Source organism: Salvia miltiorrhiza, chromosome 2 (genome assembly GCF_028751815.1).
Source record: "Salvia miltiorrhiza cultivar Shanhuang (shh) chromosome 2, IMPLAD_Smil_shh, whole genome shotgun sequence".
NCBI lineage: Eukaryota > Viridiplantae > Streptophyta > Magnoliopsida > Lamiales > Lamiaceae > Salvia > Salvia miltiorrhiza.
Genome location: NC_080388.1, coordinates 32,529,509 through 32,544,616, shown reverse-complemented (window position 1 = coordinate 32,544,616; position 15,108 = coordinate 32,529,509). Strand labels below are relative to the sequence as shown.

Genomic DNA, 15,108 nt, shown 5'->3' with positions numbered 1-15,108 from the left:
GAAGAAAAATTACATTACTACAAGAATTGGGAGAGAACATTAATAGGTGATTTCCCCATAAAAATTCTCTTTCTCTCTCTAAAAAATTTGCAAGGGAATTCTTCCCTGTTCATCTTCATTCAGATCTCTCGACCTTTGTATTTTCACCATCCTTTAATTTGGTTAGTTTTCCCAGATAATTCAATAAGTTTTTGCAGTTTTTTTGGGGGGTGAAATCATTTCTGGAATTGCCTTTACCAAAATTATGATGTTAATTAGGCTTGATTCCTGGACACAAAAATTTCACATGCAATGCATACATTTGCCTTTAGAGGGCATAATTTTTGTGGGTTTTTAATTTGATTGAAGTTCCGATGATCATTGATCACTTTTGATACATGTCTCAAGGTTAGGGTTTTTGCTCGATTTTTTATGTTGTTTGGCAGGAGTTACAAGTAATTCCGCGGAATTTGTTGCTGGTGATTATCAAAGGTGGAAGCTTGCGAAAGCTTGAAACATTTTCATGTTAAATAGGTTAGGACTTTTGCTTTTGTTTTAGATGATTGCTTGGGGCTTTGAGATTCTCAATTGCATGTCTTGTTTGGGTTGATGGGTTTATCTCTTGTTGTTGGCGAAAATGTTTGTTTACTTAATTTAATGTTAGTACAAATCATTTTCGTTTTGATAAACTTGGAAAAATATAACATCTTGATGGAAAGTGAAAGGTTCTGTTTAATTTTTCTTTATGTAACAAAATTATTTGGTTGAAAAGATCATTTTCATTTTTGTGTGTGTGAAAGAATCTGTGGTTTTGAGGCTTTGATTGTTTCAGGTGCTGTCGGAATCTAATGTGATCTTCAAACATAATCACATTTATGTATCCTTGGAGTTATTAACATCAGCTCTAGTTTATGAAGGCATAATTAGAGCGCTTCGCTAATAGAGGAAGTTTTATTTGGTGGGTCCCAATTTCAGTGGATATGTTGGATGCCGCCGTGTCCACCAAGTGGGAGGATATTCGTTTCCATGCTCTATTTGTAGACATAGAGATTTTATGGCTTAGTTACTTTGTGAATGTGATTCTTGTGTGGTCTGTTTGTCGTTATACGCCTTTTGAGTTTTTCCTGTTTGGCGTGAAATTAATAGTTGTAATTTTTTTGTTCCACTGCATTTACATCTATCATGCAACTATAAGTCTATAATAACATATGGCACAACTTGTAACATTTATCTACACTAGTAACCTTGGAGACATCAGACATGGAATCAATTAAATTGACACTTGTCTTGAATAATTCACCTGCATTTTGATTTGCATTTTGGTTTGAGACTTTATTAGGGTATTTTATCAGTTCAATTAAGACATTGGTTTCTTCCACGTTGTAGCAAGTGAATTTGCATATTCTTTTCAGCCTATAGCTGTATAATCTCATTTTGAACAACGAGTGCTTGAATAACACTGTAGTCCTAGATTGTTATTTTTGATGTAGTACCGTATTAGTCGAAATGTCGTTATAATCCCATGCTCGACGAGAAAGGAAAAGTGACACTTTATTGTTAAGAGCAGTGGCTACCTTCTATTGCCTGTAGTTTGACTAAATTATGATGTATGATGCAAGCTCCTGCCATTAGTGGAATAATGATTCCATTCAAGTTATGCTTGGTGTGAGAAATGATCGAGCGAAACCCTAGTCTAAATAGTCTCACTTCTTATTTGTTCGAACTTTTGAATATTTTTGGATAGCTAAGTCCTAGATGAAATCTATTACTAGGTTCATTCATGCTGTAATAATTGTAACTGGTCTGGTTTATTGCAAATTGGGAAATTTGGTGTAGAAAAGTTTTGGGCAAAACTAAAAGTGACAATTTTCTATTTTTATCTTTACAAAGTCTTGTAAAACGACTAACACAAAAATGATTGATTCTAGGATTAAGACACACATAAATTCATTTTTAGCATTTTTACCTTGCAAGACATGATGAAAAGATGACTTCACCACTACTAACCAGAGCATGACAAAATTAATATTTGTGGGACATCAGATTAGCATAGTTAGGACACATCTGAGAACAGCCAACTTATATGGAAAAGGAGTAATTAGGTTTTGCTCTAGGTCTATTAGGTAGCTTAGCTATATCCACGTGTCAAGTAGTATTCTCATTAATTAGAGTATACATTTGTTTGTTGAAGGAAAAGGTCGCTGAATGATTCATTTAGTTCAATAAAAGGTTTTTTGGAGATGCTGCTTTGGACTATGGAGAGCTCTCTGAATGTTTAGACTTCATTCTGCCAAACGGAGAAACTTATTGCTATATTAGCCTTTGAATCGGAAGTTAATCTAACTTTTGCTTTATTTGTCACCTGCTGGAGTTGCTTCTGCAATTCATTGACATGAAAACACTGAAAGAAAAGAGTACTGCTTTAATTAGAAATTAGCTGGTCAACAACTTTCCAACTAGAGGATCTAATTGAAGTGGCTTCCGTCTGATTCAAGAGATCCCTGGATTCTGCTAAATTTTATATGATAATTTAGTAGTATGTTCACTTTAATCTTAATTTTAATTTTACCATCCATACCCCATCCGTCTCTATCAAGAAACCCTTTTTTATCAGATTAAGTTGGATCTTGTTTCGTTCTACTCAATCAACTGGTTTCTGAGGCACAGATCCTGTTTTGGTGATCTATGTGGAGCCTTTACCAGATTTTAGGGAATGCTGGAGTGTTCAATATGAACTAGATTAAAATAAATTTTGTTGAAGCATTTTCAATATCATGAACTTAGGATCATCTCAATGTAATGACCTTTGTAGTCATATGTTTTCTTATATGTCAGCCTATTTAATTTGAGTGTAATGAACATATAATGCAGGCAGCTCATCCAACATGGGACACCGAAATATTCAGTTCACTGGTCATATGACTGATATGGAAACTGATCAACAAGGCCACGGCCATCTACATCCTGAACCTTGCATCTTTTATGGGAGTATAGCGAACTTTCCTCATCCTAGTTTTCACTCAATGGTCCCCGCACCAGGAAGCCAGGTAAATTTCAACTTCCACCATATGCCAGAACGTCACGACAGTACCTTGTTCTATGGAATGCCGCAGTTAAATGGCCCCCAGCATCAACATCCAGCCCCGAATCTCGACTTAGCTATCGCTGCACCGTCCGGCCATTATAATCCATATATGGCCCCCCCATCTGGTATTAGAGATTTCCCTGTCCAAGTCAATCACGGGACACATGATCAGTTGTCACTTTCGAGCACTCACCGGGTTGTTGGTATTCCTACAGACACCTACAGCAGGAGCATACCGTACATGGATAGTATCAGAGCATCGTTTAAAAGAAAAAACGCGGAGGGGGCTTCGGGGAGTTACCAGTATCATAATGCTTCCGCAGGTCCTAGTTCTTCTGTTGCCCCCGGGACTCCTATGGGTGCGGAATCCGATATTACCTTAATGGACCCAACTTCTTTCCTTCAGCCTGATTATGGCAGTAATGACCCAGCATTAGTTGTTGAAGGTGGCTCTCAAAGAAGTGCGAGGAATAGGCTCCGCATGGTTGGACACGAGTCTGTTGTGACGCATAACGCTGGCCATTTGATCCAAGGGAACTTTGCTGCTCCGCCTGTTCAGTTGCCCGGAAATCCTTGGTTGGACATACACTATGGCGCAAACAACGGTGATGTTGGCACTTTTGCATGGACTCATGCTCCTGTACACTACACGCACGGTAATTGTTGTGTTGAGTTTGTATCCTGTTTTGGGGCTGTTTTATGATTCGTTGAATGTGGATTTCTCTCTATATTTTGATGGAGCTCTGTCTTCCTCTTTCTTGTTAGTTCCTGATATGTCGGGTAGTGTTAATGGAGCTAGTAATAGGAGTGCCGGTGGTTTTCTTCCTCCACCCCGTCCTCAAGGCCATCCAAGTGTTCATAACCCACCCCCGTCTATGCAAGGTGTCAGAGGATACAATGTTAACCTCCCATCACAAGTGGCTGCATCTGCCCATCAAATCTCGACGATTAGCTCTTCAAATACAGGAATCAATCATTTCCAGGATATTGTAGATGCCGGGTCATCTTTTGTGGCACCCGTTCCACCACTGAGTTTTCGGTCGTATCGGCCTCATCGGAGGGAAATCATGTTTGATGCAAGTGCACGTCACCAAGCTCTTCCTCACATGAGAGTTCTACCAGAAGATGTAACGTCTCTAACTCCATCCCCACTCCCTGATCCAATATCCTGTCGCATTGATTGAGAACTTTTGAGTTGGACCGGTGGTCGTTTGACGATTTGCAAAGTTAATAGTGATTGCGTAAATTTTCCTGCTGCCATGTAGGAAGTTGCCATACTAGGTATTCCTGGCTATCACGAAGCAGGAGATGCTATTGATCAGCACAGAGACATGCGCTTGGACATAGATCACATGTCGTATGAGGTAATCATGTACTTGTACTTGCCCTTCTTGTGGTCCTATATATATAGGGTTGGGTTATAGTGAGAATGTTAATTTTCCGTGAGAAATGAGAATAATGAATAAGTCAATATATAGTGTTGCATAAGCTGCTTGTAATGACTAAATAACGATATTCAATTAATTGATAAAAATTTTCGCATCCTCTAGGATTCGAACCCATGTAAATTCTCGCTCCCTCTTGATAAATATCGGCCATAGGATTTGAAAATCTGATATTACATATTCATTCTCATTTCTCACCACATTTGTCCATTCTCATTTGATCTTCTCTCTCTCTATATATATATGTATGCCGTTCATTTTGTTGATGGTCGGTTTTGCAGTCGAGCGTCTGATTTTCTAGTTATGAAAGCTCCTAAATGTTGTTAACTTTGCATGACAGGAGCTTCTTGCATTGGGAGAGCAGATTGGTAGTGTTGGCACCGGATTGTCTGTGGAGTTCGTTAGAAATAATTTGAAACTAAGAACTTTTTCTTCCTCAACTTCTTGCATCAACCTTGAAGAAGCAGCTTCCCACGATCAACAAATAAATTTCTGTGTCATATGCCAGGTACATATTTTTAAACCTTACCTAAAGATGGCAAAAACTTGTGTAGATCTGGATGTTCGGTACATCCACCTCAGATACCCAATTAGGGTTTGTTAATCCCTTATTAACACCTAGTTAAGGTTTATTAATCACAATTCACAATTAGGATTTAATTAGGGTGGATGGACCGGAGTGTGCCTCCCTAAAGATTGTGGGTTTTACTTTAATAGATTTGCAATTAATGTGTATGATTGTTTTTGAGTTCATGATCAATACAAGGAGCAAGTTTCCTAATTCATTGATTCTTGTGCTATTTGGTGATCTCTCATTATATGGATGCACATAAAAACCAACACCACTTTATCCGTCCCCATCAAGATTCATTTAGCTTATTGAACCCAACATTCTCCTCCTTCCTTAGATTGATCATTATAATGTGGAATTTGAGCGTTGTGGGTTCATGGAATCTATAAGGCCTGCATCGTATTTTGTTGTGAACACCCCTTAGTGCATAGTGGATGTGTTCTAATAATGGTAAGCGTTGATGTAGACGGATTATGAGGAGGGGGAAGAAATCGGAGGTGTGGATTGTGGACATGAATACCACAAAGAGTGCATAAAGACGTGGCTGCTGACGAAGAACACTTGTCCCGTGTGCAAATCAACGGCCTTGAACCGGAGGGCGAGGGAGTTGTGAATAGAGGAGGAGGGGCTTTGTATTTGTTGTCATTTGAAAAACTGCCTCTTGGTCCTAATCAGACCAATTATTTTATAATCCAGAAGAAACATAAGTCGTTTCTCTTCGTGTATTATATTTATGTATATACTTGCAGAGATGTGATTGGTTCCCTGCCCCTCATTCGCCCTCTGAAACTGTACAGACTCTTTGATTTGTTTGTTCTGTTATAAAAATTGGATGAATGCTGTATCAGCTTCTACTCATTCCGCCATCATCCTTTTTTGTTTGTGTGACGTTGCTGTTGCTTCCACTCGAGAATCGACTGTGCCTGTGTGTTCGACCTAATGTGTTGGCAGCATCCGATGACGGCGGGGGCTGGTGTTTGTTACTTGTAGGAAAAATACACGAAATTGAATATCCAGTTCGTCGTCGTGTGGCTACATCTAGGGGAGCTGTCAAGTAATGGATTTTTTCACTATTCATAATGAGAAAACAATCCTAATTAAGATTGTTGCTTTCAAGATTAGGCATATATATGCCCACAATTGCATTTTTGTTGATGAAAGAAAATTGTGTCACCAAATTCAAACAGCTGTAACTATATTGGGTTTTCAGCCCTTATAAAATGGTCAAATTCCATTTCCAATGATGAAAATCGTAAATCAGATTACAGAACTCGAGATTCATAAACTCGAATAGTTTCTAACGAACTCACAGCTCCCATAAAGCAGGAAAAATCCAATGAAACAACAATCTTGGTTAAATAGCAACATAGCAAAAGTCGAGACAAAAACTATATAATGTAGCATAATACAACAAAACCCTGAGTGAGTATAGAAACACTAAGACTATTGGCATTTGTTTGAGATGATTATGTGCAGGCGACATTGCCAAAACACGAAAAGGCAAGGTCGACTACGAACAAATAAACAAAGCAGTGTGTTTCCAGATTCAAGGACTAACCAAACACCAGTTTATAGTAAAGCATACTGTAATCATACCGAACAACAACCTACCTTTTTCACGGCTGAAACGTCGTCCCCAATGTTTATGGTTTGTCCCTTGGGCAAGGCGGAAGGGTCGTCTCCAATATCAAGTGCTTTACGACTAACCACGTGGTATATTTGTGTGAGAGCCTCGGTGAAGGCATTCTCAACATTCAGAGACTCAAGGGCAGATGTCTCCATGAAATAGGTCTTTTCTCTCTCGGCAAAGGCCGTGGCGTCCTCAGTGGAAACAGCCCGCAGATGACGCAGATCTGCCTTGTTGCCCACGAGCATGATCACAATGTTCTGGTCCGTGTGATCCCGAAGCTCTTTCAACCATCTCTCAACATTCTCAAATGTGACGTGCCGAGTAACATCATAGACAAGCAACGCCCCAACAGCCCCCCGGTAGTAGGCACTCGTGATTGCACGGTATCTAAAGGCAAACAAGATGTAAAAAGAACTTCAAAACACCATATATTTTCAACATAGAAACGACGGATTGCAAGCAACTATTTCTACATACATCTTCCTATTTCTTAAACATTGTTGTGGCTACTAAATATCCAGTCAAATGACAGTGTTAGAGCAGTTGCTGCAACCCTAAATGATCACACACACATTTTAGATTACAAGTCAAGCAAATGCAGAAATGCTTCTGAGGAAAATATGCATAGCTTTAAGCCTCTTAATTTAACATGATTGTCCTATGACAAAATAGTCCATTACATTTAACACTTCATGATCATTACAGCAAGCATATCCAGATCAAAGATTCCAACAAAACTGTATCAAAAATCTAGCCAAAGTTCTAACTGGCCTCAGATTAAACTTCAAATTGCCTCGAATTTCTAATGTGCAAGAACATATTTTGCTCCATGGATCTGCTGGTGTTATCACTTTGCAAGTTTAAACCTCCGCTCACTAATATTCTCCAATCTAATTTTCACACATAAACACACACAGGTACTTAAATTCGACAGTTCATCGCATCTGCCATTTCACTTACCAAAGCCAAAAGGCAGAGAAAAAACAAGCAAAAAATTAAAAAACAATAAACAATAAACAAAATCAAACAAAAAAGACACGATATTACCGTTCCTGGCCAGCGGTATCCCAAATCTGAGCCTTGATAATCTTATCGTCGACGCGAATACTCCGCGTGGCGAATTCGACGCCTATAGTAGACTTTGACTCCAAGTTGAACTCGTTCCGCGTAAATCGCGAGAGAAGATTCGATTTCCCGACGCCGGAATCGCCGATCAGCACCAGCTTGAAGAGATAATCATAGTCGTCTTCCGCCCTATATCCTCCGGCCATCGCAAGTCAGTAACGGTACTGTGTGAATGTGTGTGTCCTAGGCGCCTGATCCGGAATGAGATTCTTAAGGCTACTGCATCATCATCAAGCGTGGGGAGATGGGGAAGATAGTCTCGCGGCGGCGGCGGTGGTGCGAGGCAGAAATGAAAGACAAAAGGTGAAAAAGCGGTGACTAATATGGTTGCAGCTGCCGCTTGCTTGTGTTTATTGCTTATCACTAATTAAAGTTGTTTTCATTTAAATTGTGATCTAATTCTAACGGCTGCTTTATTATTCAATAAAATCCCAAATTCCAGCTATATATTTTTTAAAAAAAAATGTACAAGAAAAATACTTTAATTGAGCTAACTAAGTTGTTGATCTTAGATTATCTCGAGATTTTATTTGTGTCTCTCTCTGTGTTGAATATGAATGCACCATTTTTCAAAAATAAATCCATGTAAATTTATTTATTTATGTTTTTTTTATTGAAACTCGTTATATCTTAATGCCATTGCCAATATGTTGCTTGTCATTTTGCATGTTATATTGTCTATTTTCAGCCAAATCTACATGATTTTCTTACACAAGACTTGACACATATGACTCAAACTCAAACGTTGGCTGCACGATCGATAATGTTCAATTTTCTTATCTAGCCCGCTCATTTAATTAAATCCCGTGACTGAGATCTTGGTACGTAAAGGAAATTTCAGCATTTTATTTAGAAATAATTATAAAATAAACTACAAACTTATATCCCTTATACAATTTCAACTTCACGTCTCAAAACTTTGCAAATAAATATCAAATCGTTATGATTTTTGCAATGAATCTTTACTATTCTTTCACACGACCAACAAATGACACGGATGTCGGCATGGCCGGAATGAACTCAATAGCATCGTCTAATGTGTAATTAAAAATAAGATTGATAAGATTCAAAAATTATACTCCATCCGGCTCCGTCCCACCTATTATCTTGAGACATTTTTTTATTTGACAAATTTTACCCTTTATTCATATTTTTAATTTTTCACCTATCCACTTTACACCTAAAAACTAATTTTCTTAAATCCCGTGTTCAAAAATTTTGTCTCAAGATAGATGAGACGGAGGGAATATTGCATTTCAGTTATGTGTTAAATTGCACACTAACAACACAGTTTAATCATTCTCTACCAAATTTTGGTGAATGATGATTTTCTACATCATCTTAATATGATACTTTTGTATATATTATAGATACGTACACACACACACACATGTATGTATATCAACTTCTTGATTCAACAGTACAAAAACCAACAGAATTAAGAAGATGCGTCTGTAAGAAAGAATAGAGTTCCATATCATTTTGTTTCTCGAGTGTTTCAGTTGTCTTCACCACGTATTTAAAATGCCGCCCATAAATATGTGAAGCTGCAGCTGCTTTGTAGCTCAAAAGCTTCAAATCACCTGTCACAACAAAAACATTTTTATAATCAGATCGAAAATTGTTAAACACAGATAACCTGAAACAAACAGAAAATTACATTGTCATAACAAGAAAACTAAAATAGCATCGTAGACAAGGGCAAAGCTCAGAATCAAGTAATAAGCCTTATTGATTACCTGAGGCAATCTCAGACATCAGGATCCTGTCGTGGAAGTGGCGATTCAGCCACCATCTGGAACGTAATCTCCAACTTTTTCCAGAGTTACCACAGGTGAATATTTCTGGTATCCGGTTGGAATCATCCAAATAGCCCGGACTGGCAGAATCGCTGCCACTATTGCAGGCCGACTCTCTGTCTCCTTCACATTGAGAGAGTTTCAATAAGCAAGATGCTAATTCCTGCCACGTGTCGCATGTCCCATATGAAGCGTCTAAGTGTAAAGCTATCATTTCAACCAAACTCTGTGTGTCATAGTCTCCTGTCATACAGGACAGAGAAAACATCCCCGTCATTAAACAACAGAATAGAACTTGGGTCATATTTTGATCTTGCAATAAGAGGAGATCATAAGAAAAGCAGCAGATGCAATATAAAAAAGTCACGTGATGATGGATCAATCCATTAGCAATTACAGAAGCACTAGACCAACTTGAACCCTAGCCCCGATATCATATTTGGTCACCTTACTATTGGATGGAAGGATGGGCAGTAAGTATGTAATTAACAAATCTACTTCTCTTCCGGTTACAGCTACACTTACAAGGACGTGGACCAAGTTTTGGCATCAATTCGATGGAGAGTCGAGCAAGACTATTCAGATCACGGTTTTTCCAGTCTTTATATAAACCAGAAAGAACTGGTTATATGATGATTGGCCTCTGTTTTAAACTGTAAACAACTTATATTGATCTGTCCCAAGCCCTAGCCCACAACCAAGAATGAAAATACAGAACACGAGGATCTCGTATAAAATCATCACTGAAAGAAAACCCAAATAAATGACAAAAGATAACTATAATAGAATCTTCAGTTGCATCATATTACAGCTAGGCACTGGATATGCAACCCTAATACTCAACCATAGCGTTAACCAAGCAAGCATATTAAGAAAAGGTAATAGTTTACTGAGATTGTACCATGCTGATGCATGAGCACAAGTCTTGACAAGGAGATGCTGCATGTCGGATCCTTCTTCAAGATGTCCTCAAAGCATTCACATAGCTTCACATAATTTCCACTATCAAAATGCTCCAGTAGACCTGCTTGCAACCTGTGCAGAAATATACGCGCTTAGCCTTTGTGAGGCAATCAGATACAGACAATGCCTTCATAATAAACAGGATAAAAATATGAATGAAGGATTGTAGAAGATCTAATGTAAACTGCAACCAATTTCAGAATAATAATGTAAGGGGGCGTTTACTTTTGAGAATTAGCCTAGATAGATAAAAAATAGTATAGGCTAATCCATTGTTTACTAAGATTAAGATAGATTGGAATTTTGGGATATCCACTTGATAATTTCTATCATTTGAGCTAATTTTGCTTGATTCATATCCCATTGAAAGGGAAGATTGGAGAACCCTAGTAATGAGGATAAATCTACTCAATCATGTATCATACTAATCATCAAAAGTAAAAAACGCCCCCTAAGGCCCTAAGAGAAGTGCCATCTAGTACGCACAGTACAAGTATAAAGATTATCACTTACCATCAGATTGAAATGTTTACAAATTTATCTTCAACTGTTACTACATAGAATTTTTGGCAAGGACTTGCAACCAAGATCATAGAAAAGTGAAGTTACCTTAGTTGGAGTACTGTATCCGAGCTTTGAAATAGAGTTTCAAGTTCATGAAGGGCCTCATCAACTTGATCTCCAAGAATCAGCATCTAGAAAATATTTATTAAAAAAAATGATGGCTACTTAGAGCACATAAAATGTTAATTTTAGAAAAACATGGTAGTAATTGGAAAAACATAATACTGATGTTGAAAATCCCCTCCCCCACTTTAACAATTTTTCTTTATTTGTAGAGAAACAGCATGCTATTGCCAAACCAGCAAATATGATTATGGCTGTTAGCCAAATATATCAGCTTCATGATGGAAATTATGATTTAGAAAGTTGAAAAAAAGGTTTATCCCCAAGATGGAAAGTATCCAATTTCATAATCTAAAGCTCAATATTAGTACCTGTATTAAAAGGTGGAGGGCCTCAATTGCTGGTGGTGTTGAGTGAAGAGCAACACGTAAGTGTTTTACTGCACTATTATAGTCATCGTTAAGCAATTTTCTGTGCATATGCACTGCATCCTCCAAACTTTCATGAGAAATTGGTAACTTCAAGGGCAATAACCATGGAGGTAGGCCTATATTTGGAAAACCCAACAGAAGAGATGTGTTCATGATCTTTCTTTGCCAGATAAGACAGAAACAGAAAAAAGTAACAAGTTTTACATCTTGAACAAGAAAAACTTATTAACAGGTTAGAGCCTAAATTTAAATATATCATGATTTATGGTTTTAACTACATTTAGACGGCATAGAAAGCATTCTTCAGTCATAGTGTCATACTATAAAAACAGATCCTGTGACTCAGCAACAAATATACAAACTCAATATGCATTCAGAAGTTAATCACTAATTGAAAATGGAACTTTGTTTTCAGTACAAGTTTGGAATTCTAGATTGATTAAAAATTAGATTCTGCAAACTAGTCATATTCTCTAAACGCAGAGTGTGCGACTCTTTACATTCAAATGGACAGAATGAGAAAGGAACACTGCAGCCCCCCAGAAATCCAAAAGAAATCAATATACATATTCTAAGTTAATATTTGGCCTGGATCTAGCTTCAGAAGAAATAATGGAGGAGATAAAATAAATGTGGTACTCCACTTCTTGCTTAACTTCTCCAACCACAATTGTATAGATTGGCATAAAATCAGCAGACCGACACTTTGTAGATTTCATCAAATACGATCCCCAGTGGTTCAAAATAATACATGGTTTTGCAGTTGATTGACAAAATATAAAAGAAAAGGAAGGCTCTGAAACTTACCCTGGGTTTGGAAAATAGAGACTTGAGGCAAGTCACCACTATAGTTGGATAATGAATCGCTGATGCCAATCGCCTCAGCTGATTTCTCACACAAGTCTTGCTGCTCATGGCTGGAAGAAGTTTCCTTTTTCACTTTGGCCTCAGCTGATTTCTCACACAAGTCTTGCTGCTCATGGCTGGAAGAAGAAGTTTCCTTTTTCACTTTGGCCTCAATGTCTAAATTTTTATGTTGATTACTGTTGTATTCAGATACTTCTTTATCTATGGCCACAGAAGTGCTTGAACCACACCGTATGACTGAGTTGGCTCCTCCTGCTTCATGAGGATTGTCTTCCTTAGAATATTCAAACGGCATGTGAATGTCATTGGTAGGAATTTCCCACTGCAAATAGGAGCCAGATGAGTCAAGCTCTGTCAATTGTAACTCTTTCGGAAGACCAGAATACCACAGCTGACAAAATGTCAAGCCAACAACCAAATTTGCAACAGGGTCACCATCAAAACCACGCTCCTGCTTGAGACTGATAAACAGCTTACACAAGAGAAAGCAAGAATTGACAATAAAGATCTTGCAAGAATTTATCAATGATTTGAGACCATGCGTTTGCAAGATGATATTAAGCATGTTTACACATTAATTAGTAAACATGTCCATAAATTCTCGATGCTAATAAAAGGCAACATGTGATTGTCCTTACATTTCAGGAGACATACCATTGCTTTGAATCTAAAATGAACTTACCAGAGAGCAGCTTGATGTGCATCCTTCATACTCCCACGTTGCAGACAAGTAAGAATTAACTCCAATTGCACAGCAAATTTATGCTGTCATCAGAAGTTGATATATTGTATCAAATTAGTTATAGATTCCACAATCAGCATAGTGACATCAAGAATTTTGAGTCTGGTTTCCCTAGCCAAGCACATGCAGCAGAGCCATCCACATGTGCATAGCCAATTTTAACAAGGTAGAAAAACCTTTTCTCACATTGAAGAATTAAAGTAAACTATATAAGAAAGGTGTGTTACGTGTGTATGCAATCAATTATTTTATCTTTTTAAGACCTAAGAAAGAAATCATGTAGGAAGTCTCTTGGAGACCATGCTTATGTCTTATACCTTTGTCGACCAGGACTTTAAGGACCCATTCTTTCTCATCCATAGATCATAGACACTCTGGATTCTTCTGGATCTGAGATTTTCACCATTTATAACACTAAGAAGCTCCAATGTAGCCTGCGGAAATTTAGGATAAGAACATTTAATAGATTTGTCTATGGCTCACAAGAAGTATCAGTACACAGGAACAAACAAATAGCAGGTTGCCTAAATGGCATGAATGATGAAGTAGAGTTTAGAAATTGTAGGAAATACATCAACCAAAGTCAATCAAAATCGACAGAAGTCTATGAAGTTGAGGGTATAATATCCAAACGCAAGTAACAAGCACTTTACCGTATACTTGGCGCGGTTTCCGGAGAGAGATCGATCCTTGATGGTGCCTTGGATCAAGACGCTCAACACGCCGCTCGCCTCCACCCAATTGTGCCGGCTGAGTAGCTGGTTGAGGAGCCGGAACAGCCGCGTCCGGTGCTGAAACCGGAGGCTTCCGCCGCCACATTGAAAGCTCCCGACTCCCGTCTTCAGGCAGTGGCTCGGCTTGTGGACTGCCAATAGTGCTCCTTTGAATCTCTTTGTTGGCGGCGCAGGATCGGCGGCGCGGCACCCTTCGAACTCGCGGAGTCTCTTGGGCGTTTTCCGGTTGATTTTCGTCCGCGTTGCGGCGACCTGGCTTTCTAGTTCTAGTTCAGGCTCTTCCGCCATGTGCGGCGGCGGGAAAATCCTGGTTTGTGTAGTCTAGGTTAAGAAACCTCAATATTCAATCCTAATTCAATTCGCCATAAACTGCCACTAAAAAAGAGCAAATCTTTGATACAACATTAAACAAGATTAAATTTTCATCGACAGGAGACTGTTTTGATTACTTTTGAGTCGAACAAAAGTTTGTAAATTCTTCAAAATTATGCCTCACTGTCACTGGAAAACGAAATTAAAGGTTTTCGCAACCAAAAGCATATAAAATAAAGTCTTTTTTTTTTTTTGAGAGTAAAAAGTCTTTTGAGTTCAAAGAATCATAATTACACGCAGAATGTGGAGTGAAACTATCGTTACCTGACCGCGCAACGGCTCCAAAGTCGCATTGTTTTGGTTACGCTATAGCAAGGCATACGATTTTCTTTTAAGTCCATAGGTCCCCTAAATAATGATATGTTTTTTATTTTGGCACATAAATTAAGGAGTATTGAATAGGGGTATCTAAATGGAGCGGGTCGGGTACCCTATCCGCATTTTGCGGGTACTCGACCCCGATTTTTCAGTATTTTCTCTACCCGCTACCCGATCGGATAGCTATGTCGGGTACCTTAATACCCGACGCGGGTATTAGGGTACCCGCAGTATTGTGAAATTTTTGATTTTTTTTTTTCGTTTAATTTTGTACTGTACCTGGCGCATTTAGTTGAGTTAGTATGTCCAAACTTGTGAAATCGTGTTGTACTTTTTAAATTTAGGTAATTTTGGTTTGTTTTAACTTCTTTTGGTAAAAAAGTAACTTTCAAGTTGCTAGTACTATTTTAATTTCTTATT

At 38.2% G+C, this 15,108-nt stretch overlaps 3 protein-coding genes across 9 annotated transcripts; 1 reads left to right on the top strand and 2 right to left on the bottom strand.

Moving 5' to 3' along the window:
• Window positions 1–5,938, top strand: LOC131012026 (probable E3 ubiquitin-protein ligase ZFP1). Of its 7 annotated transcripts, XM_057939935.1 has the most exons (9): window positions 9–161; window positions 426–513; window positions 812–937; window positions 2,851–3,189; window positions 3,280–3,720; window positions 3,830–4,191; window positions 4,330–4,428; window positions 4,850–5,017; window positions 5,547–5,938. In XM_057939935.1, the coding sequence occupies exons 4-9, from the start codon at window positions 2,865–2,867 to the stop codon at window positions 5,691–5,693; spliced, it is 1,542 nt and encodes a 513-aa protein (XP_057795918.1). In that variant the 5' UTR covers window positions 9–161; window positions 426–513; window positions 812–937; window positions 2,851–2,864; the 3' UTR covers window positions 5,694–5,938. The 7 variants fall into 7 exon arrangements, with proteins under 7 accessions (XP_057795916.1, XP_057795915.1, XP_057795920.1 ...); XM_057939933.1 differs by having other exon boundaries at window positions 1–161; window positions 2,851–3,720; XM_057939937.1 differs by lacking the exon at window positions 812–937 and having other exon boundaries at window positions 2–161.
• A 479-nt stretch (window positions 5,939–6,417) lies between these two features.
• Window positions 6,418–8,445, bottom strand: LOC131012027 (ras-related protein Rab11B). The gene is made up of 2 exons (XM_057939938.1): window positions 7,758–8,445; window positions 6,418–7,097 (listed from the first exon to the last, which is right to left on the bottom strand). Exons 1-2 carry the CDS (start codon window positions 7,979–7,981, stop codon window positions 6,671–6,673), a joined length of 651 nt encoding a protein of 216 aa, XP_057795921.1. The 5' UTR covers window positions 7,982–8,445; the 3' UTR covers window positions 6,418–6,670.
• Window positions 8,446–9,146: 701 nt separating this feature from the next.
• Window positions 9,147–14,504, bottom strand: LOC131012025 (uncharacterized). The gene is made up of 9 exons (XM_057939930.1): window positions 13,918–14,504; window positions 13,582–13,698; window positions 13,205–13,287; window positions 12,463–12,983; window positions 11,596–11,771; window positions 11,207–11,292; window positions 10,536–10,669; window positions 9,575–9,877; window positions 9,147–9,418 (listed from the first exon to the last, which is right to left on the bottom strand). Exons 1-9 carry the CDS (start codon window positions 14,284–14,286, stop codon window positions 9,237–9,239), a joined length of 1,971 nt encoding a protein of 656 aa, XP_057795913.1. The 5' UTR covers window positions 14,287–14,504; the 3' UTR covers window positions 9,147–9,236.
• Between the last annotated feature and the right edge of the window lie 604 nt (window positions 14,505–15,108).

Excerpts from the sequence above, each read along its gene's own strand:
- LOC131012026 (XM_057939932.1), top strand. The coding sequence starts at position 2,865 with ATGGGACACCGAAATATTCAGTTCACTGGTCATATGACTGATATGGAA. Across the intron at positions 3,721-3,829 it reads TCCTGTACACTACACGCACG|TTCCTGATATGTCGGGTAGT; the intron begins GTAATTGTTGTG and ends CTTTCTTGTTAG. Across the intron at positions 4,192-4,329 it reads TGAGAGTTCTACCAGAAGAT|GAAGTTGCCATACTAGGTAT; the intron begins GTAACGTCTCTA and ends GCTGCCATGTAG.
- LOC131012027 (XM_057939938.1), bottom strand. The coding sequence starts at position 7,981 with ATGGCCGGAGGATATAGGGCGGAAGACGACTATGATTATCTCTTCAAG. Across the intron at positions 7,098-7,757 it reads GATACCGCTGGCCAGGAACG|ATACCGTGCAATCACGAGTG; the intron begins GTAATATCGTGT and ends GTTTGCCTTTAG.
- LOC131012025 (XM_057939930.1), bottom strand. The coding sequence starts at position 14,286 with ATGGCGGAAGAGCCTGAACTAGAACTAGAAAGCCAGGTCGCCGCAACG. Across the intron at positions 10,670-11,206 it reads GATACAGTACTCCAACTAAG|GTTGCAAGCAGGTCTACTGG; the intron begins GTAACTTCACTT and ends ATTTCTGCACAG. Across the intron at positions 9,419-9,574 it reads GATGTCTGAGATTGCCTCAG|GTGATTTGAAGCTTTTGAGC; the intron begins GTAATCAATAAG and ends TTGTTGTGACAG.